Source organism: Cnephaeus nilssonii (genome assembly GCF_951640355.1).
Source record: "Cnephaeus nilssonii genome assembly, chromosome: 1".
Lineage (NCBI taxonomy): Eukaryota > Metazoa > Chordata > Mammalia > Chiroptera > Vespertilionidae > Cnephaeus > Cnephaeus nilssonii.
In genome coordinates, this window is record NC_137072.1 from 65,560,022 (window position 1) to 65,584,511 (window position 24,490).

The following is a 24,490-nucleotide window of genomic DNA, read 5'->3' on the forward strand; positions in this document are numbered from 1 at the left end:
CTTAAAAGCAGCAAGAGAAAAACAGTTAGTTACCTACAAGGGAGTACCCATACGACTGTCAGCTGATTTCTCAACAGAAACTATGCAGGCCAGACGGGAGTGGCAAGAAATATTCAAAGTGATGAATAACAAGGACCTACAACCAAAATTACTCTACCCAGAAAAGTTATCATTCAGAATTGAAGGTCAGATAAAGAGCTTCACAGACAAGAAAAAGCTAAAGGAGTTCATCACCACCAAACCAGTATTATATAAAATGTTAAAGAGTATACTTTAAGAAGAGGAAGAAGAAAAAAGGTAAAGATAAAAAATTATGAACAACAAAACGACAACAAATACATATCCATCAACAAGTGAATCTAAAAATCAAATGAATAAAAAATCTGATGAACAGAACAAACTGGTGAATGTAATAGAATCAGGGGCATGGAAAAGGAGTGGACTGACAATTCTCAGGGGGAAGGGGGTGGTGGGGTGCGGGAAGAGATTGGACAAAGAGCTTACACCTATGGATGAGGACAGTGCGGGGGGCGGGGAGGGCGAGGGCCTGGGGTGGGGTGGGAACTGGGTGGAGGGGAGCTATGGGGGAAAAAAAGAGGAACATCTGTAATCTAAACAATAAAGATTTTAAAAAATAAATTAATTAAAAAAAATTTAAGCAAAATGTTGATTACCAGAGAAAAAGAGGGGTAGGGAAGGTATGAAGGATAAATGGTAATGGTAAGAGAGTTGACTTGGGGTGGTAAACACATAATACATTATACAGATGACGTATTATAGAACTGTACCCCTGAAATCTATATAATTTTATTAACCAGTGTCACCCTAAAAAATTCAATAATTATAAAAAATAAAAGTTTGATTAATTTGAAAAAATCTGGATTGTTTTATAATCATTCTTTTAATATTTTAGTTGTATTCCAATAATTTCTTGATAAAGCCATTAAATGGTAACATAGGATTATTTCACAGTACCCATGGTATAGTTTTGCTTTAGGCAATTTGCCTCAAGTGGGTTAACCCTATGGTTTAGATTACTGTTTGGATATCAAGACAAGTGTGCATCACTTACAGTTGTTTGGAGATTATCTGTTCTGTCAGTGAAGCTATTCAATCTTTCTTCGCTTTCCAATATTTTATCAATATTTTGGGTCATAATAATTTTTACATCAGTTACTTGACTCCTCAGTGTGGATATCGAGCTGTCACCTTTATTTTTATTGTATTTCATCTATATAGAAGTGAAATATAATGCAAAATTTATTTTCTAGAAATAAAATCTAATATGGTATAATATGTTGTACAAATTAGAATATAAGTGTCAAAAGCATATCTCAGTATGGTGGTTACCAGAAGGAAGTGGGGGGCGGATTTAAAGGGTAAAGGGAGTCAAATATATGGTGACGAAAGATTTGACTTTGGGTGGTGGGCACACAATGCAATATACAGATGAAATATCATAGAATTGTACACTGGAAACCTATATATCTTATTAACCAATGTAACCCCAGTAAGTTTAATTAAAAATAAATAAAATATCTGGGGGAAAAAAGGCAATATCTCACTTGTATTTCAGCATAAGGAATCAACTAAGCCTCAAACTGTCCCACCTAATCTTGCAAAAAAAAAAAAGAAAAAAGGTTTGGTGGGTTGGTGGTAAAGGGATTGAATCAGTAGTGGAATTGTTTTTTTACTTAAATTGTTTATCTAGACTTGCGTTTTATAAAAAATATATTTTTATTGATTTCAGAGAGGGAGGGAGGGAGAGAGAGAGAGAGAGAGAGAGAGAGAGAGAGACACCAATGATGAGAATCATTGATCGGCTGCCCCCTGCACACTCCCTACTGAAGATTGAGCCCACAACCCCGGCATATGTCCAGACCAGGAATCGAACCTCAACCTCCTGGTTCATAGGTCAACACTTAACCACTGAGCCACGCTGGCCGGGCTAGACTTCTGTTTTTTTAAAGAGCAGTGTTAGGTTCTTAGTAAAACTGAGTGGAAAGTACAGAGTTCCCACCTGCCTGTTAAGCCTGACACAGCCTCTCTCACTATCAACATCCTGCACTAGAGTGGTACATTTGTTATAATGGATGACCTTACATTGACGCATCATTATCACCCCAAGTCCATAGTTTACATGAGGGTTCACTGTTGTACATTCAATAGGTTTGGACAAATGTAAAAAGACGTGTATTTACTATTACAGTATCATGCAGAACAATTTCACTGTCCTTAAAATCCTCTGTGCTGCACTTATTCATGCCTCCCTTCTCCCTAAGCCCTGGCTACAACTGGTCTTTTTACTGTCTCCACAGTTTTACCTTTCTCAGAATGTCATATAGTTGGAATCACATAGTATGTAGCATTTTCAGATTGGCTTCTTTTACTTAATAATATGCACTTAAGGTTCCTCCATGTCTTCTCATTGCTTGATAACTCATTTCCTTTTAGTGCTGAATAATAGTCCATTATTTGGATGTACCACAGTTTATTTATCCATTCACCTGTGAAAAGATATCTTGGTTGCTTCCATGTTTTGCCAATTATGAATAAAGCTGCTATAACATCCGTATGCAGGTTTTTGTGTGAACAAAAGTTATCAACTCCTTTGGGTAAATACCAAGGAGTGTGATTGCTGGATTGTATGGTGAGAGTATGTTTAGTATTGTAAAGAACTGCCAAACTGTCTTCCAAAGTGGCTGTACCATTTTACATTTCCACCAGCGATGAATAAGAGTTATTATTGTTCCACATCCTTGTCAGCCTTTGGTGTATTTTGAATCCTGGTCATTCTAAAAGGTGTGTAGTGATATTTCAGTGTTGCTTTAATTTGCAATTCCCTAGTGACATATGATGTAAAGCATCTTTTCATATGCTTATTTGCCATCTCTATATCTTCTTTTATGAGACATCTATGCAGGTTTTTGACCCATTTTTTTAATTAGGCTGTTTATTTTCATATTGTTGAGTTTTAAAAGTTCTTTCTATATTATGAATGACAGCCTTTTATCAGATTTGTCTTTTGCAAATACTTTTTCCTAGTATGTGACTTGTCTTCTCATTCTCTTGATTTTTTTAATCCAATCTGACAATCTCTCTCTTTTTTTAAAATCCTCACCCGAGGATATGTTGAGAGAAAGAGAGAGAGAAACATCAATCAATTGCCTCCTGCACACACCCCGATCAGGAATTGAACCCGCAACTTAGGTATGTGCTCTGACTGAGAATCGAACCCACACCTTTTGTTGTACGGGATGATGCTCCAACTGAGCCACCCGGCCTGGGCAATCTGTCATTTCATTGGTGTATTTAGACCATTAACTTTTAAAGTGATTATTGATGTAGTTAGATTAATATCTACCATATTTATTACTGTTTTCTATTTATTGTTTTAGTTCTTTGTTCCTATTTTAGTCTTCCCCTCTATCCATATTAACAAAAATAATCTCTAAGATAGAGTGTTACATTAAAAAAGTGAGCTGCAGCTGCAGAACAATATTAATAACTCACTGAACATTTAATATGTGCCAGGCACTGTTTTAAGCACTTCATAAGTATTAGCTCATTTAATTCTCAAACCACCATGTAAAGTAGTACTCTAATCATCTTTTTTTAAAAAATTGATTTCAGAGAGGGAGAGAGAGAGAGAGAGAGAGAGAGAAACATCAATGATGAGACAGATTAATTGCCAGGCTGCCTCCTGCACGGCCCCCACTGGGGATCTAGCCCACAACCCAGGCATGTTCCCTGACCAGGAATCGAACCGTGATCTCCTGGTTCATAGGTCAATGCTCAACCACTGAGCCATGATGGCCAGGCCAATCATCTTTTATTTTCTAAATAAGAAAACTGAGATTGAGAGTGGTTAATAAATTGTTCAATATTATACAGCTGAAGGCAAAATAAGGATTCAGACTCAAAATAACATATTCATAGTCCATTCAATGACATTTGGTATTTATATCTCAAAACTCTTTGTTTTCACTGTGTGCATTTTGTTATATAGTATAAGAAATTCAACAACTTTTACAATTTTCTACAGACTTAAAGCTTACCAGGTTAGCTTATAAATGTTAATCAGAAAATTCTTTGATATCAGATTTATTTGCTTAAAATGTGCTTATTTTCACATAGTAACTAGTTTTCAGGGAGCTATGTTAATATATTTTGGCTATCTTGAATATGCAGAATTCTTCATAAGATGCATTTAATATAAAAGCTTTTAGTTATTTTGTCAGACATTGTGGTCAACACATCCTATGGTGAACCCCAGTGAGTTATATATATCCTTGTAAAACCCCCTCACCTTGATTGTGATTTGCTTCTAACAGATGCAAAGGTGACAGAATGTTAGTCCCATGATTATGTTACACTAGAGGCCCAGTGCATGAAATTCGTGCACGAGGTAGGGGGTCACTCAGCCTGGCCTGCACCCTCTCCAATACGGGACCCCTCGGGGGATGTCCGACTGCCTCTCACAATCCAGGACCACTGGCTCCTAACTGCTTGCCTGCCTGCCTGCCTGATCGCCCCTAACCACTCTATCTGCTTGCCTGATCGTCCCTAACCACCTCTGCCTGCCTGCCTGCCTGATCGCCCCTAACTGCTCCCCTACCGGCCTGATCGCCCATAACTGTTCCTCTGCTGGCCTGATTGCCCCTAACCGCCTCTACCTCGCCCCACACCCGGGACCCAGGATTCCCTCTTCCGGCCGGTCGTAGGTACCCAGGACCCAGGCTTCCCTCCCTCTGGCCAGCCGCAGGCACCCAGTACCCAGGCTGGCTTCGCCCAGGCCGGCTACAGGGGACCGCGGGGCTGGCGGCTTGTCCCTCTCCCGGGCCGCAGTTGCAGCCGCTAGCGCCCGAGACCATGGGGTGGGAGACTTGTCCCTCTCCCGGGCTGCAGCCTGGCTGGTCCCCATTCCTCTCTCATAAGCTCATTTGTGCCTGGCTGGGCCTCATTCCTCTCTCCCCAGTGTTGAGTGTCTGAGCCGTTACAGCGTGAGGGCATGACAACCATTTGCATATTAGCTCTTTATTATATAGAATTATGTAATATTTAGCATATTGGAGTGACAGAGATTCCTTTGTTGGCCTTGAAGAAGCAAGCAGCCATGGTGAGGACACTCCATACACATCTGGGTTCTTTTTTAATTTGAGTTTTAGGAATTACTTTTCTAAATTAAACATTTTTATAATTGTAAAATATACATAACATAAAATTTGCAATTTTGACAATTTTTAACTGTTATACTTCAGTAATATTAAGCATATCTACACTGTTTTGCAACTATCCCCACCACCTATCTCCAGAAATTTTTCAACTTCTCAAATTGAAAGTCTGTACACATTAAATAATAACTCCTCTTCCTCCCCTCCTTCCAGGCTCTGGCAACCACCATTCTGCTTGATGTCTGCATAAATCTTACTACTCTAGGTACCTCATATAAGTGGTATCACATAATATTTGTCCTCTTGTGACTGCCTTATTTCACTTAGTCAGAACTATTATTTAAATATTTAATTTAACAGTATTTTAAAATTAGGTAAAATATATACATGGTTCCAAAGTCAAATTTGTAAAACAAGTTTTATTCAGAGAGTTCCAGTCTCTGTTTTCTGCCCATCTTTACCACAGGCAACCATTAGAATGTTTTTGATTTATCGTTTCCTTGCACACCTCCAGCACTTTTTTTTTCTTTTATACTATAAGCAAACAAATACATATATTTGTATTTATTCCCTCTTCCTTAAATGGTTGCATATGTAAATAAGTAACAGTATACCATACAGACTTTATCTTATTCATTTATCAATACGTTATAGATATCATTACTTAACATTATATAGAGATAGAAGTTCTCAGTCAAATTCATCTTTATAGCTCTTAACTCAATTCCTAACTGATTTGACAGCTGCAATACTAACAATGTTTAGAAATACAGTTGGAGGTTACATACCATATACTTTCCTAATACTTGCTGAAAATCGGCAGCAATGGCATTTGAAGGAGAAAAATGTTCTTGTGACATCAAAGGATTTTTCAGAAAAATATCACTAACCTGGGGAAATGAATGGAAATATTTAAACTATATAGGTAATTTCAACTGGATAATTGCAGAGTTAATGTTTATATGAAGCCAAGTCTGGCAGAAACCTGAAATAAAAGAAACTAGGACATTTCAAGATTTTTGGTAGCAGGGTGTCTTTTCTATTTAAAGATACAGTATTTATAAAAACTGCTTGCCCAGTCTTCTCCACTGCTTAGTATAGATTACAACCTCATACTGAGAGATCCTTAATTCTTTGGTATATCTGAGGACTTGAGGGAAAGAACAGATGTTTACCTCTGGCAAACAGGGAAATAGGGAGTCCATGATATTTCCTAAATATGAACTTATTTCTCCCTCCTGCTCCTATCTTTAAAATCCACTCAATGATAAAAAAAAAAAATCCCAACTAAAAGTCATGATTCTACCTTTCAAAACTTATAGGGTTGCTACAGGACACTTCAAAGTTTCAAGAAGAAACTCTGATAATTGTTTGCACTAAAAGTTGTATTCCCCAGAAGTAGTGGTAAAAATAATATGGTTAGCAATTCTGTGTCATCTGGTTTTGGAAAGGTAGTAAAGTTGGGATGATTTGTCATAATGGCAGAGAGAAAAAAAAATTAGAGTATAGTAAATTAAATGGCTAACAGTGTTTAGCATCAAGACTCTAACAATTGTCTAGGCATAACTGTCACTGTAGAGTGACAATATTAGGTCTTATAACCTTTGATTCTATTTTTGAGTATAGTTTGAGCTGTGTTAAAGCAAGTTGGTACACTATACAAATAAAATACATGCATGATTCATATGTATAATTATGTATACATTAAATAGATATGCTATTGAGAAAGTATTTTAAATATTAGTAAAACTTCATTTCTTTCTTACTTTTAAAGAACACAATAAATATAAAGACAAAATGTTTAAAAAATTTAAATTCTTTATTGTTGCAAGTATTACATATGTCTCCTTTTTTACCCTATTGACTTCTCCCTGGCTGTTCCCACCCCCCAGCACATGCCCTCACCCCCCTACTGTCTGTGTCCATTGGTTATGCTTACATGCATGCATACCAGTCCTTTGGTTGACCTCTTACTCACCCCCCTCCTACCCTCTCTTCTCTTCCCTCTGAGGTTTGACTGTCTGTTCAATGCTTCTATGTCTCTGGATCTATTTTTGTTCATCAGTTTACATTGTTCATTATATTCCATAAATGAGTGAGATCATGTGATACTTATCCTTCTCTGACTGGCTTATTTTGCTTAGCATAATGCTCTCCAGGTCCACCCATGCTGTTGCAAATAGTAAGAGTTCTTTCTTTTTTACAGCAGCGTAGTATTCCATTGTGTAGATGTACCACTGTTTTTTAATTTAATTTAATTTAATTGTTTAAAGTATTACAAATAGTAGTACATATGTCTCTTTTTCCCCATTGACCTACCCCCGTCCTCCCCTACCACCCAGCATATGCCCTCCCCCCCTCCCCCCAGTGTCTTGTGTCCATTGGTTATGCTTATATGCATGCATACAAGTCCTTCGGTTGATCTCTTACCTCCCCCCCCCCAATCCCCCAACACTCCCTAGCCTTCCCGCTGTAATTTGACAGGTTGTTTGATGATTCTCTGCCTCTGTATCTATCTTTTTATTCATCCGGTTATAATGTTTTTATTATCCATAAATGAGTGAGATCATGTAGTATTTTTCTTTCACTGCCTGGCTTATTTCACTTAGCATAATGCTCTCCAGTTCCATCCATGCTGTTGCAAATGGTAAGAATTCCTTCTTTTTTATAGCAGTGTAGTATTCCATTGTCAAGATGTACCACTGTTTTTTAATCCACTCATCTGCTGATGGACACTTAGGCTGTTTCCAAAGCTTAGCTAATGTAAATTGTGCTGCTATGAACATAGGGGTGCATATATCTGTTCTGATTGGTGTTTCTGTTTTTTGGGGATATATTCCTAGAAGTGGAATTACTGGGTCAAATGGCAGTTCCATTTTTAAATTTTTGAGGAAACGCCATACTGTTTTCCACAATGGCTGCACCAGTCTGCATTCCCACCAGCAGTGAAGGAGGGTTCCTTTTTCTCTGCATCCTCTCCAGCACTTGCCATTTGTTGACTTGTTGATGATAGCCTTTCTGACAGGTGTGAGGTGGTACCTCATTGTTGTTTTGATTTGCATCTCTCGGATGATTAGTGAATTTGAGCATGTTTTCATATGGCTCGTGGCATTCTGAATGTCCTCTTTCGAAAAGTGTCTATTTAGGCCCTTTGCCCATTTTTTTATTGGGTTGTTCATCTTCCTTTTGTTAAGTTGTATGAGTTCCCTGTAAATGTTGGTGATTAAACCCTTATCAGATGTCACATTGGCAAATATGTTCTCCCATGCAGTGAGAACTTACTTGTTATTTTGTTGATGGTTTCTTTTGTGACAGATCCTAATAGATCTGAGTAGATTGTCTTTGCAGATCTTCCTTCAGAGTCAGGGGAGTGTGGAAGCAGGAGACAAATGAGGGATGAGGGTAAGAAATCTCTGGAGGTCATTAATAGCTCTGCTTTATAGACAGATGAATGATTTGCTTTTGTTTAGTGACATTATTGCTCATAAACTATAAAATAGAAACCTCATAATTTCAGAAAAGGTAAAGGTTGTTAAAGTAGTATAACAAATTACTTACATTTTTAAGAAATGCAGATGGTGTTACAATATCCAATGCATTGTCTGAGGCACATAGGTAAATGATCCCATCAATGAAGAGACTATGATAGACAAAGCTTTGAAAAGAATACATTCATTTATATAATATTAAAGAAATTAAGTATCTATGTAGCAAATTTAATTTCTTCTTTAAGTTCTCATTAATAGTATAAGAACTATCTAGATAACTTTTAGAATCAGAATTAGAATATCTTTCATATATTTAAAAGTTAAATTATCCTATCTAATAATAGACAAATATGCAAATTGACCATACCTCTGACACACCCACAAGCCACACCCACAAGCCACGCCCACCATCCAATCAGAGCGAGTATGCAAATTAACCCAAACCAAGATGGCTACAGCCACAGAGAACAAGGTTTCCTAGGTAACAGAGGAAGCCAAGCTTTCTGCCAGCCGTTGCAGGCCTAAGCCTCCACTCAAGCTACAAAGTTTCAATTATAGAAGGTAAACAAATTCAAACAAATGGCGGCAGAATGGAGCTTGAGAGAGCAGGCCAGGGTTGCCGCCGGCAACAGGGGAAGCAAAGCTTTCCGCACACCCTGGCCAGGCTCACCCGCTTAAGGCAACAAAGTTTCAATTATAACCCCAACACAAATGGCTGCGGGCCTTGGAGGGAGCCCCAGGCTTGGCTCTGCTCCAGGCTACAAAGTTTCAATTTTAGAAGGAAAATAAATTCCAGATACCAGGGCCTCTGCTTGCGTTGCCAGGGGGTGTGGCTGGCCTGCAAACCACCACAGGCCCCTCGCTCAGGCCACCCCACGCCCCAAGGGAACCCCACCCTGATCAGGGACACCCTTCAGGGCAAACCAGCTGGCCTCCACCCCTGTGCCAGGCCTCTATCTTATCTAATAAAAGAGTACTATGCAGATTGACCATCACTCCAACACACAATATAGCTGCCCCCATGTGGTCAAAGATCCTGCCCCCATGTGGACACAAGATGGCCACCACAGATGGCCAGCAGGAGAGGGCAGTTGGGAGGCACCCAGCCTGCAAGGGAGGGCAGTTGAGAAGGACCAGGCCTGCAAGGGAGGGCAGTTGGAGGTGATCAACCCTGTAGGAGATGGCAGTTAGGGGTAACCAGGCCGGCAGAGGAGGGAAGTTGGGGGCAAACAGGCTGGCAGCAGAGTGGTTAGGGGGTGATCAGGCTGGCAGGCAGAAGTGGTTAGGGGCAATGAGGAAGGCTGGCAGGCAAGCAGTTGGGAGCCAGCAGTCCTGGATTATGAGAGGGATGTCCGACTGCCCGTTTAGGCCCGATCGCTGGGATCGGGCCTAAACGGGCAGTTGGACATCCCTTGAGGGTCCCAGATTGGAGAGGGTACAGGCTGGGCTGAGGGACAACCCCCCTCCGCGCACGAATTTTGTGCACCGGGCCTCTAGTCCTATCAAATAAAAGAGTAATATGCAAATTGACCATCACTCCAACACACAAGATGGCTGCTCCCATGTGGACACAAGATGGCTGCCACAAGATGGCCAGCAGGGGAGGGCAGTTGGGAGGGACCAGGTCTGCAAGGGAGGGCAGTTGTGGGCGATCAGGCCAGCAGGGGAGGGCAGTTGGGAGGGACCAGGCCTGCAAGGGAGGGCAGTTGGGGGTGATCAAGCCTGCAGGGGAGGGCAGTTAGGGGTGACCAGGCCGGCAGAGGAGGGAAGTTGGGGGCGACCAGGCCTGCAGGGGAGGGCAGTTAGGGGCAATCAGGCTGGCAGGGGAGCAGTTAGGCATCAATCAGGCTGGCAGGGGAGTGGTTAGGGGTGATCAGGCTGGCAGGCAGGCGAACAGTTGGAAGCCAGCAGTCCTGGATTGTGAGAGGTATGTCCTGGAGGATCGGGCCTAAACGGGCAGTCGGACATCCCTCGAGGGGTCCCAGGTTGGAGAGGGTGCAGGCTGGGCTGAGGAACACCCCCCATGCACGAATTTCGTGCACCGGGCCTCTAGTATTAAATAATGAAAGCTAAAAATTTGAATATGTCTATTTATTTATTTAATATATTTTCTATTGATTTCAGAAAGGGAGAGGGAGGGAGATAGAAACATTAATGATGAGAATCATTGATCGGCTGCCTCCTACATGCCCCACACTGGGAATTAAGCCCACAGGAATCAAACCCAGATCTCCTGGTTCATAGGTCAATACCACTGAGCCATACCAGCTGGGCTGAATATGTATTTAAAATAAACCAGAAAAATAAATAAATAAACCAGAGACGGACTTAAACATAAGATGGGAAACCATAAAAATACTAGAGGAATCCACAGGCAGCAAAATCTCAGGCATATGCCGAAAGAACTTCTTCACTGATACTGCTCCTAGGGCAATGGAAGCTAAAGAGAAAATAAACAAATGGGACTACATCAAAATAAAAAGCTTTTGCACAGCAAAAGAAACCATCAACAAACCAACAAGAAAGCCCACTGCATGGGAGAACATATTTGCAAATGTTATCACTGATAAAGGTTTAATCTCCAACATCTACAGGCAACTTATACAACTTAATAAAAGGAAGATAAATGATCCAATAAAAAAAATGGGCAACGGACCTAAATAGAATCTTTTCAAAAGAAGACAGAAGGAAGGCCAAGAGACACATGAAAACATGCTCAAAGTCACTAATTATCCCAGAGATGCAAATCAAAACGACAATGCGGTACCATCTCACACCTGTCAGAATGGCTATCATCAACAAATCAACAAACGACAAGTGTTGGCGAGGATGCAGAGAAAAAGGAACCCTCGTGCACTGCTGGTGGGAATGCAGACTGGTGCAGCCACTGTGGAGAACAGTATGGAGTTTCCTCAAAAAACTGAAAATGAAACTCCCATTTGTCCTAGTAATCCCACTCCTAGGAATATATCCTAAGAAACTAGAAACACCAATCAGAAAGGATATATGCACCCCTATGTTCATAGCAGCACAATTTACAATATCTAAGATTTGGAAACAGCCTAGGTGCCTGTCAGCAGATGACTGGATCGGAAAACTATGGTACATCTACACAATGGAATACTATGCTGCCATAAAAAGAAGGAATTCTTACTATTTGCAGCAACCTGGATGGAACTGGAGAGCATTATGTTAAGTGAAATAAGCCAGTCAATGAAAGAAAAATTCCACATGATATCACTCATTTGTGGATAATAAAGAACATTATAAACTGATGAACAAAAAGATAGATACAGAGGCAGTAAAGCATCAAACAGACTGTCAAATTACAGCGGGAAGGTTAGGGAGAGGGGGGGGGGAGATAAGAGATCAATCAAAGGACTCGTATACATGCATATAAGCATAACCAATGGATGCAAAACACAGGGGGGGTGGGGGTGAGGGCATGTATGGGAGTGGGGTGGAGGGGGCAATGGTAAGATATGTACACATATAATACCTTAATAAAAAAAAATGGAGAGAAAAAAATAAAATAAAATAAACCAGAGAGAGAAACATCGATATGAGAGAGACACATTGATTGGTTGCCTCCTGCCCTGACCAGGGTTGGGAATGAAACCTACAACCGAGGTATGTGCCCTTGACTGGAATTGAACCTGGGATCCTTCAGTGTGCCGGGCTGCTGCTCTATCCCACTGAGCCAAACTGGCGAGGGCATGCTACAAATATTTTTAATGATGATATTGATTGATACAAAAAACTCCCACTTGGAAAATGTTTGGGTTTTTTAATACATTATGTATGATTTTACGTAAAGTTTAAAAGCAGGCAAAGTTAAACTAAAATATTACGAATTAGGATAATGGCTGCCTTTGGAGCAGTGGAAGTGGTTAGGAAGAAGAATGAAGAGGGCTTCTGGGAAGCTGGAGATAGTCTGTTTCTTGACCTGGTGGTAGCAGGAGTGTTTACTTGGTGACGATTCATCCAGCTACTCACTTAGGATTTGTGCTCTTTCTGTATGGATATTTATAGTTTATCAAGAAAAGTTTTTAAAAATCTGTCACTTTTTTTTGTTTCAGGACTTTTATGTTATTGGCTCCATCACGTTGATTCTACCCTGAGCTTACACATTAATTTTCTTAGAATATTTTTATAGACATACTTTTCATATTCAGATATCTAATCTACGTGAAATTCAGTTTTTATAGTATAATATAAGGGATCTTACTTTTTCTTTACTCAGATGGACTGTCATTTTACTAGTACTTGATTTTGCCTCTTGACCCAAAAAGTCCTAAAATATTTACTATTTGACCCTTGATAGGTAAGGGTTAGAATGTAAACACTCTATTTCTATTTTACTCTTGGTTGCTCTAGAAATTCAACATGTATATATATTTTAATTAAGTATAAACTTAATAAAATAATCCAGCACAACATAAGGAACTATTAAAATTATTTAAAATTGGAAAATATTTTTATTTCTAAGTTGGGAGGAGTCTTTGCTGAAAAAGTTGCTAATTCTACCATCTCTCTGAAAGTTATATATGTGAAGTTATATATGAAGTAAATTGATAATTGCTATGAAAAGAGATATTTTAAATGTTGCTTAGTATGTTATTACTGAGTATCATTCACAAACTATCTTTAAATGTTAAAAACAAACAAACTTGAATATCTGATGTCCAGGATATACTATTTTTAAAAAAATATATATTTTATTGATTTTTTACAGAGAGGAAGAGAGAGGGATAGAGAGTCAGAAACATCGATGAGAGAGAAACATCGATCAGCTGCCTCCTGCACACCCCCTACTGGGGATGTGCCCGCAACCAAGGCACATGCCCTTGACCGGAATCGAACCTGGGACCCTTCAGTCCGCAGGCCGACGCTCTATCCACTGAGCCAAACCGGTTTCAGCTAGGATATACTATTAACTGACAAAAGCAAAGTAGAGAAAAGTATGTATGATGTATTACCATTATCTATCATTCTCATATGCTACCAAGGGAAGTACAAATATATATTATGTGTCTTATATGAAAAAAAAAAAGAAAAAATGATAAACTAAAAACTTATTCAAAATGATTACCTACATAGGGAGAGAGTCAGTGTGGACGGGAAAGGAATAAAAATTAGACTTCTTGAAGGAAACGTATTTTGTATATTTGACTTTAGAACCATATAATTTTGCATTATTATAAAATGTTATTAAATCCAATTTTGAATATAATCTTTAAAAATAAAAAACAAAATGAAAAAAAAACAAAGCCAAATTTATATTAAGTAACCCAAGCAAGAGATGATGGTAGTGTGGTTCCTATGGTATTGGTGGAAGTTGTCAGATTCTGGATATATTTGGAAGGTAAAGTCAACAGAATTTGCTGATGGATTGGATTTGGATGTAAAAGAGACAAAAGTCAAGGATCATAAAGGTTTTAGGTCTGAGGAACTGGAAAGTGGAACACTGCAGGAGGAGGGTTGGTTGAGACATAAGTTTGAGATGCTTATCAGACATCCAATAGAGATGTAGAATGGGCAGCTGGATACATACATTTGGAGTTCCTCAAAAGAGGCCCTCAAAAGATTCAAATTAGAATGTATAATACAGGTAAGCACATCTTTTTTTAAAAAAAATCATTCCTGCTAATAAGTGAAAGCAAAACTAGAATATCACTAGTTTGCAAACCCAATAAATTAATGGCTCTAGGGTGTAGACAATGAATATCAATGGCTGCTAGCATGTCAGAAGGAAGTATAGCCGAAACCGGTTTGGCTCAGTGGATAGAGCGTCGGCCTGCGGACTCAAGGGTCCCGGGTTCGATTCCGGTCAGGGGCATGTACCTTGGTTGCGGGCACATCCCCAGTAGGGGGTGTGCAAGAGGCAGCTGATCGATGTTTCTCTCTCATCGATGTTTCTAACTCTCTATCCCTCTCCTCTCTTCCTCTCTGTAAAAAAAAAAAAAAAAAAAAAAAAAATCAATAAAATATATTTGAAAAAAAGGAAGTATAAGCAGATGAAAAAACAACTATAGTCTTTCCAAAGGGATCAAGCCTCTTGATCCAGCTGGTTAGAGCATGGTAAACTGCATTTTCAGTATACAATCAGCAAACTGTGGGAAACTCTATAGGTTCTTCAATAAATTGTAAGGATAGGACAGGAATAGAGGGGGAATATGTAGATTAAATAAATTTAAATAACATCAAATTAAAAAGTAGGCAGTATCGGGCTCTAATATCTCACGTGTATATTTAGGTGCTGAAACAATGAAGAAACAGGATAAGTGGCTGCTATAAAAGTTGGAATGATGGGGGAGAAGAAGGAAACTGAACAAACAGGACACATGGTGGGGAGTTTGGGGGTAGTTGGCAGTGTTCTATTTTTTGGCATAGGTGGCAGTTGCAGTTGGTAGGGGAGTTCCCTTGTAAAACTTCATAAAATTATACATTTGCTTGATGTGGTTTTTGTTTTCTTAAAAAATCTTTTGACCCCCTTCACCCATTTCTCCCACTACCCGCCGACCCCTACATCTGGCAAACACTAACCTGTTCTCTGTATCTATCAACTTGTTTTTTGTTTTTGTTTTTAGAGTGGTCTTATCCTATCTAATAATAGCGTACCATGTAAATTACCATCACTCCGCTACGCCCACGATTGGGCGGCGGAGGCTGGGGGGCGGGACTCAGGGTGGCCTATCCGGCCATTGAGAGGCACGGATCCGCTGCCACTGAGCGGGGCTATCCTGCTGTTGAGAGGCGCAGGGGGCGGGACTCCCGCCCCGTGTGCCTCTCAACGGCCAGATCCTGGCCGCTGAGGGGGTCCCACCCTCTGCGCCTCTCAACAGCAGGGTAGCCCCCCTCAGCGGCCGCGAACCATCAAAAGTGGGGGAGCGAGCTCTGGCCTCAGTCAGCGAGCCACGGAAACCACGGAAACCCGGCAGAGGATGGAGAGCAGCGACGAGGAAGACATGGAGAAGCACCGCATCCACCTACGCCCGGTCACTCTGCGCACACGCTGCACCTCCTGCCCTGTGAAGTCCGGGTTAACCGCCCGCCCCTGTGGGGCGCTTTTTCACCCCAGCCATCCGTCAGGGTCCCGATGGACTCCAAGTGTCGTTTCGGGGCCGCAGTCTGAGGTGCGAGGAGGTGGAGGTGCCGCCTGGCCTGCTGGGATACGTGATGGTGATGGAAGAGCAGTCGGTGGGGAAGCAGGACTTTTCAGCAGGATTCGACAAGGAGGAGCAGGAGCTGGTGGAACCCCCGGAGGCGCTGGAGTGGGACTTCGACCGCTTTATTCGTGCCTCCGCCAGTTTCAGCCGCTTCACCCTGTGGGGCCTGGAGAGCATCCCTGGCCCGGATGCCAAAGTGCGTGCAGCCCTGACCTGGCCCAGCCTCGCCGAAGCGATCCATAAACAGGTGCCGCAGGACTGAGAACCAGCGCTTGAAACTGGAAGCCACCGATCCCTTCACCAGCTCTCCACTTTGGATCCACTGAGTCCACCACCCCAATAAATGAGCTCTTTCACAGCAAAAACAAAAACAAAAACAAAAAAAACAAAAGTGGGGGACCTGGGTGCCTGTCTGCTCTGGCACCAGGCCTTTCAGAAGCCTCCGCCGAGCCGGAGGCTTCTGAAAGGCTTGGTGCACGAGTGGACAGGCACCCAGCTCCACCGTGAAAAGCGAAAGCGTGTAGGGGACCCTACACGTGCATGATTCAATCATGCACTGGGCCTCTAGTTGAAGATATTTTAAAGTGGAAGTTTCCTTTTTTATTAATAAAATATTTTGGGTATACCAAAAAAGTATGGAGAATAAGGACAAAAACACTTGTAGACCCACCAATCTATTTAAAATGTTACAATTACAGTAGGTCCTTGGGTTACAACGGAGATCCGTTCCTACGGCGACGTAACTCGATTTTCGCCATTAGTCGGAACCCACCTACATAAGCACCTACGTCACTCACATGGAGCACATACACAGCAGTAATGAAGTGAAACAGTAAAAGAATTTAAAAGAAAGATAACAATTCCTGACCTTTACTTGTGGTAAATAAATAATAAAAGACATAAAGCACATATGTACATACGTCGAAATGACGGAACTTTTTTTTAAAAAATAAATACTGTAAATGGGAGAGGGTGACGTAACCATGAAACATCGAGTCCGATGTGACTGGAGAACTGCCTGTAATGTCCCCTGTGTACCCTTCCTCAATTTAATTCTTCTCCCATCACTTTGCCAAGGTAAGCACTTGCATAAATTTGGTGTTTCTCATTCCCATTCACAATTTTATGCTTTTACATATAGAAGTTCTCCTTTTTGAGGGCTCAATCAAGAGTATGTAGAACTAATATATTTTTTCCTCATGCCATTATCATTGGAATTATTAGCTGATAATTGTTAAAAAGTAGTTTCATTAGAATATACCTTACCTTCCCATTTGAATTGTGGTCTTTGGTTCAGCTCTAAGAAGCACTAGTCTAAGCACCGTTGCTGCTGTTTCCTAAAAATAAATTGTCAGCATTTACTTTGCAGAAGATTGCAGTGTTTTTCATTATTTTCTCCTAAATTTACTTATGTTCTGATTAGTTTATCAAGGGACAACTGTTTACTAGGAGAACTAATGGGTGGTTATTCATAATTCATGATAAGAGGCAAGTTATGAATATTCAGATTCATGTGAATCTGAAGGAAAAATTTAAAATTACTGAAATATACATACCCTGTGCATATACATATAAGTGTGGAAATATGGTTTGTACGAGATAATCAGTCTTATTTTTACAGTCACATCATATATATATATATATATATATATATATATATATATATATATGGCTTCAAGGCTGGGAAGCACTATCTAATCAAATACCTTTTAATGAATAAAACTATAAATAAAGCTTATTATTATTTTTAATTTTTTAAAAATTAATCTTCACCAAGGATATATATTACTGATTTTAGAGAAAGAGAAAAAAGAGAGAGAGAAACACTAAAACATTGATGTATGAGTTGAGAGAAATATCAATCAGTTGCCTCCCATACATACCTCCACCAGGGATTGAACCCACAACCTAGGTATGTACCCTGACTGGAATTGAATAGCAACCTTTTGATTCATGGTACAACACAACGATCTAACCAACTGAGCCACACTATCAAGGGCTAAAGCTTATTATTAATGGGTGAGAGTAAAGCTTGAAATTTGTGGGATTGCTTGAAAAATCTGAGCAGTATTCTCTAGGAAAGAATTTCCGAAGAAACAAGAAAAATTAAGGGAGTACCTAGGCTTTCAGTTACTCTGTTATCATCACTGGAATATATTCCCCTAGCTTTCCCCACGTCTCATTTAGAGTAAATAATCAATGAAATGATAGCAAAATTTGAAACAAAGCAAATGGCAACATGAGGCTATAAAAGTGTGACAAACTGAGCTCTAGTTATCCTCTCTAATAAAGAGGGAATATGCTAATTGACCATCACTCTGTCACAAAGATGGCTGCACCCACAGCTGAGGCCAAGTTCCCATAAGGAGCCTTAGCAAGCAATCAGCAGGGACCTGAGGCTACGCCCTCCCCCACCCCCGTGGGGCTTGACAGGGGACCTCAGGCGGCGCCCCCCACCCAGCAGGGCTTGACAGGGGACCTCAGGCCATGCCCCCCACCCAGCAGGGCTTGACAGGAGACCTCAAGGTGCACTTCCCATCCTGGTGCTAGGCTAGGGGACCTCAGGCTGCTACCCCTGCCCCAGCGCCAGGTGGGGGGACCTCAGGCCGTGCCCCCTACCAGGTGGGGCTTGACAGGGGACTTCAGGCCATGCCCCCCACCCCGGCACCAGGCCGGGGGACCTCAGACCGCACCCCCCGCCTGGCGGGGCTTGACGGGGGACCTCAGGCTGCGCCCCGTGCCCCAGCACTGGGCCAGGGGACCTGAGGCTGCACCCCCCTGCCTGGCTGGGCTTGACAGGGGACCTCAGGCCGTGCTCCCCACCCAGCGGGGCTTGACGGGGGACCTGAAGGTGCACCCCCAGTGCTGGGTTGGGGAAACTCAGGCCACACCCACGCCTAGCAGGGCTTGACGGGGGACCTGAGGCTGCACCCCCCCCCCTTCCCGGTGCTGGGCTGGGGGACCTGAAGCTGCACCCCCCCCCCCCCCGCTGGCGGGGTTTGACAGGGGACCTCAGGCCATGTCTCCCACCCAGCGGGGCTTGATGGAGGACCTAAAGGCACGCCCCCGGCCCCGGTCTGGGCTGGGGGACCTCAGGCCACGCCCCCGTCCTGGTACCGGGCCAGGGGACCTGAGGCTATGTCCCCTGCCTGGCAGGGCTTGACAAGGGTGGGACTGGCTGGGTCTGGATCTAGCCCAATGGGGGGGGGGGGGGGTGCGGGGCAGCCGGGTCTGGGTCTCACGCGATTTTGAGGTGCATGTGGGTGGGCGGGGACTTGACTCTGGGTCCCGTGGTGAGCCCCAGACTCTGACAGGAGGAAGGTTTTCATATACATTTTACTAATTTTCTTTCATCTCTGACACTTCTATTATAGAGAAAGGGAAAATAGCAATATTAAATTATTTCCTCTAATTAATCCCCTTTTAATGTGCACGAATTTTGTGCCCCGGGTCACTAGTGTTTTTGTTATAAAAGTACTGCAGGACTTAAGAAAGAGACTTGTCTGGGTTGTTTCTTTGTGTGAAGAATGAAGTGGGCAAGATTATTTCTAGGATCCTCTCCAACTCTAGGACTCTAAATAGCAATTGATTTGATCTAATGATTAAGCTTTAGTAGGTACTAATACTTTTCTAGTGATTATAAAATAGTTGTGACATTAATATTTAGCACTGAGAAAAGACATGGTAGAACTATTCTTTAAAGCACTGTGTCATTCCTTTCCTTCTCCCCGGTCAGCTTTTTGTACAGCAATCATTCTAAACCTTTAATCCTTTCTTCCAATTGCTCCACCCCTTCCCACTTTCTTACCTTCCTGCATGTTTCATAAAGAGAAGTCATTTGGCTTATGAACCCCTTCAACTTTCTGTCTCTCCCTCTTCTTAATTAATTAAACATTTATTGAGAACCTACTATATAAAGACAGAGATGAAGTGCCTGTTCTGAAGGAGTCTGACAGCAGAGACAAATAAGTAAAAGAAGAATCTTATTCAGCCAGGTAAGTAGTTTGGTAAAAGGATATAAATGAGCCTGGGCATAAGAAGGCTTCAAGAAGGAATTGAGAAAAGTCTCAAAGCACAGAAGAGGTTATACTGCTAAAAAGTGAAGACAAGTGGGTTCCAGGGAGAGGGAAGAGGAGATAAACTGAGACCCTGGTGAGACTGGAGAACAGCATGAAGGTCAGGATAGCTGCAGCCCAAAAATATGTGGGGGAAGAGGAGATAATCATGGAAAAGTCCTACCAGGGAGGGCCTTGAATGCCAGGCTAAGTGGTATGGGCTTTATTCTGTATGTAATCAGGTGCCACCAAATGATTTTAAGCAGGGAGTGACATGATCATATTTGCTTTTAGCAACAGCCACTTGAGCAGCAGTGTGGAGGCTGATTTTGAGAGGGACAAGGCTGAAGTCTGGGAGATCAGTTAGGAGGCACTTTAAAAGTATTTATTTATGTATTTATTTATTTCTTTATGAGAGAGAGAGAGAGAGAGAGAGAGAGAGAGAGAGAGAGAGAGAGAGAGAGATTCCACCTACTTATGTATTTATTCATTGGTTGATTCTTGTATATACCCTGAGCGGATCAAACCCTCAACCTTTGTGTACTGGGATGATGCTCTTACCACCTGAGCTACTTTCAATAGCAGGAGGCACTTTCAATAAGCCTTGGTGACAAGAATTGAGGGCCTAGATGACAACATGGTTCAGAAACAAGGAAATGGGTTCAAGACATAGTCAGGAGACAGAACTAATCGAACTTGGTGACAAAGAACAAATGTGAAGGTGAAGAAGAAGGAAAAATTGAAGGTGACTCCCAGTTTCCAGCTTGAATGGCTCAGTAGAGCTACTCAACAAGATTAGAAATACACAAGGAGGAATTGGGAAAGAATTAATTTAGTTCTATTAGGCACTCTGTGGAGAGGAATTACTTTGGAAGTGGATTTGAGAGTGATCAAAGTAAAGCTGTTCTGTGTGTGAATGAATGTGTCAAGTGAAAAGAGGATTGAAGTTACTAGAACCCTGAGGAACACAGAGAGAGGGCATTCCTCAAATCCAAGGCTCACATCCCACTGCCACACTGGATTCCACTCCTTTGTGCTCCTTTAGTCTTGCTCTACCAACAGCCCCTTCCTCTCTTATAGCTCCAAACTCTTCCCATTAGCCTACAGACATGTGGAAGTTTTCTCTGTACTAAAACATGAGGCCCCCTCCTGGACCATGCTTCTTCTAGCTTTCACCTTATCTCATTCCCTTTCTAAATTCTTTTTTTAAAAAAATATATTTTATTGATTTTTTACAGAGAGGAAGAGAGAGGGATAGAAAGTTAGAAACATCGACCAGCTGCCTCCTGCACACCCCCTACTGGGGATGTGCCGGCAACCAAGGTACATGCCCCTGACCGGAATCGAACCTGGGACCCTTGAGTCCGAAGGCCGACGCTCTATCCACTGAGCCAAACTGGTTTCAGCCCTTTCTAAATTCTTGAAAGAACAATCTAACTTCAGTCTCTTTACTTCCTCATCTCCCGTTCACCTGGCTTAAAGCAATCTGGCTTCCGCCTCTACCACTTCTACCAAACTGCTAACTGTATGGTCAGCAACCATCTCCTAACGATAGAATTCAACGAACACCTTTTAGATCTTGTTCAATTTCTTTGGGCCATGAAACATTCTTGTAACTTTCTTTTCTTGGCTTTCAGGACACCACTGCTCTCACCCACTTCTACTATCTTCAACTGTTAGCCCTGACCCTCTGAGTGCTACATTGGGCATTTGATCACTTAAAGCTTTTGAGGATAGGTAGAGGAATAAATACACAAATCGATTGGCCATTTCCAATAGGCAACAAAATTCAACCTGTCCCAAACTGTACTCTCCTGCCCTGCGTTCCCTCTCTCTCCTCCACAATCCTCCTCCTCCACCTGTAGTTTCTATATTGTTTACTGACACCTGAGGGGGGAGGGGGAGAAGACAAAAAGACAAATCATCATACTGTACACCTTAAACTCACACAGTTATATGGCAATTCTATTTCAATAGAGCTGGGGGAAAAAAATTAAGAAGCATCCTAGCCATGACCCTGTCACTAACTCCTGAGGATTAGTTTTACAAAGTCTTTCTTAGGATCTGCCCCCTCCTTTCTATCTGCACTGTCATAGCCTTAGCTCAGGCCCTTAGATCTTCTACATACTAGTAAACTGTAATAGTACCATCCTTACTGGTTCTCTCCCCCCAATCCACCTCTGGATTGTAACCAAACCAAATGTACCAGAAGATAAATCAGATCATGCTATTCCTTTGTATATTTAACTAGAGGCCCGATGCACGAAATTCATGCAAGAGTAGGTCTTCCTTCCCCCTGCTGCTGGCACTGGCTTCCCTCGCAGGTCCAGCTTCGACCGGTCTAATTAGCATATTACACTTTTATTATTACAGATTACGTCCCAGTTTCTCTAGGACAAAAAAAAGAAAAAAGAAGAAGATAGGACCCTTTATGAACTATTCTCGGCCTACCTTTCTGATCTAATCTTTATGTCCTACATATTAGGGCCCGGTGCCCTACCTGAGGTCCTTGAGGTGGGCCGTTTCCTCTGCACGGAGTCCCTATTTCCCTTTCCTGTGCCAGGCTAAGGCGAACTCTTATAAGGCTTCTAACCAAGCCCCCTCACATCACCTCCTCTGTGGTCGCAAGCAGCCACCCACCCCGAACGGCACGGAAATACTTGTCACTCTGTAGGACACCTGTCCGCCGCCCTTGGACATCAAGGGACCTGAGCTCATCAAGCGACAACTTGAGGTGCTGTCTTCTCTTCATTGCCGCCCCCCTCACTCCTTTAACCCGGGGTTATACAACTAATACACGTTCAGTAAGTGCCTGTTGGTCTGGGAGAGGAGACCCGGAAGGGGTCTCGGGAATTGGACAGGGCTGCTCATCACCGCCCACGGGGTCGCGTGCAGCACCACTCCTAACCCCTCGGCGGCGCCCGCGCGGCCCCGCGGTTCTGCAGCTCGAGAGGCCCCCGCCCGGGACTCGCCGCCTCGCAGGCCGCCGCGCACGGGGGCGGGGCCTCCCGTCCCCACTCCCCGCCCCTCCGGGCCTCCCGGCAGCGCCGCCTCCTGAGGGGCGGGGTCCGGCAGGCAGCACCTTTCAAAGCCAGAACGCGCGAAGGCGGAGGTGACGACGGGAGTACCTGATAGGAGCCGCCGGTCCAGGCCAGATCCGCTAGGATCACTCGGCCATTAGCAATGCAGCTGTAGGTGATCGTCATTGTGGGCGGGCCAGTGAAGGGAAGGTTCCCGCCAGACCCAACCGCCCGCGGTAGCCTCGGGGCGGAGCCTGGGGCGGGGCTCTGGAGGGGGGCGGTGTGTGCGCAGGCGCGAGGAGCGATTGATTGGCAGTGGGGGAGGCGGGGCCATTTCTTGTCTGGGCTGAGTCTGGGATGAGCTGGGGGGCGGGGCCGAGGTTTCCGGAAAAACTAGCTTTGGGTGAGTGAAGCCCTTCTTTGTGGTCACCGTTAAAATCACTTAAGAGCCAGTTTACTTCAAAGTGCCCACCTACATAGAATTCATTCACAATCTAACACATGTAAAAATATAGGCCTTGATTTAAAATAAAATTCATTCATTACCTCAACAAGCATTGTTTGAACTCGCACGATGTGCTAACTGCCTTAGATGAACAAGTATGCAAAGTTGTAGGCCTCACTGAGGAGGTCGCATTCAAGAAGTGGTTACAGAGGTACATGCAGATAAATGCCAATCTCAAGTGATATATATATACAAGTGGTATATATGAGTGCGCTGTGATGGAAAGAGAAACGAAGCTGCAGAAGCTGGAGTGGAGGCAGGTAATCCTTGGGAGAGGGAGCAAAGCTTTCAAAGTCACTCTCGGACTTAGAGGATGGGTTGGAATTCTCTAGGTGGGAAGGAAAGCTAGGACAGTCTAAGCAGAGGGAACAAACAGCTCTTAAAAGTTTGAAGGAAGGCAAGGCTAGGAATGCCTGTTAAGTGAGAGGCAGAGGAAAGGCGTATGTATGATAGGTGGGTGGGCAGGAGATGAGAGTGGTAGTAGTGGTAGAATGAGTTTTGTTATCCTAGACCTTGAATTTCTGGGCAAGAATTTTTTTCATTAGTATGGCATTGTGGAAGAGTGGAAAGAAATCAGATAAAACTTGGATCCAGATATAGACATTGCTATTTACTCTGTGCCTTGAATGTAACTTAACCTTTTTGAGACTCAGTATCCTAATCTATAAGATGAGGAGAGTTGTCAAGTTTAAATTAAGTAAATATGCAAATTCTTAGCATATAGTAGGTAAGCAATTGCAATCCTTTTTGTGATAAATACATGAATGAAAATTACTTTATTGCTCCCAAATAGTATAACTTTAAAAATAAAGTAATCACTGTCTTTCTGGAGTGCCTGGCAGGAGGTGAGGACAGGTAGTAATTGAGTTTATATGAACCCAGGGTAATCAAATTGGGTTTAACAAGCAAGCCTGGAACTGGCCTGAACTGTAAGCTCTTGAGACTGATGCCTTCTTGAATCATCTATCCTACTATATAAAGAAAATCTTGAACCAATGTATCTTACCAGCTTAGAGGTAATGCCTTGTGCTACAGGTGGGGTGGCTGAATTAAAAGCTCTGGTTACATTGCTAATCTGT

The 24,490-nt window shown here is 42.5% G+C and overlaps 1 protein-coding gene and 1 pseudogene across 2 annotated transcripts in view; one reads left to right on the top strand and one right to left on the bottom strand.

Annotated features, from left to right (window-relative positions):
* Positions 1-23,134, bottom strand: part of LOC307103791 (uncharacterized protein) — a 41,507-nt gene extending 18,373 nt beyond the window's left edge. The window contains exons 1-5 of the mRNA XM_079778316.1: positions 23,015-23,134; positions 17,098-17,168; positions 8,733-8,829; positions 5,963-6,064; positions 1,073-1,231 (exon numbers count right to left, since the gene is read on the bottom strand). Of these exons, the coding sequence (XP_079634442.1) occupies positions 1,073-1,231; positions 5,963-6,064; positions 8,733-8,829; positions 17,098-17,168; positions 23,015-23,092 (507 nt within the window). The 5' untranslated portion in view covers positions 23,093-23,134. The remainder of the gene's footprint in view (positions 1-1,072; positions 1,232-5,962; positions 6,065-8,732; positions 8,830-17,097; positions 17,169-23,014) is intronic.
* LOC307103804 (ribonuclease H2 subunit C-like) lies at positions 15,555-16,238 on the top strand (annotated as a pseudogene). Its single transcript has one exon. The product of its transcript is annotated as a ribonuclease H2 subunit C-like (transcript).
* Positions 23,135-24,490: the final 1,356 nt, after the last annotated feature.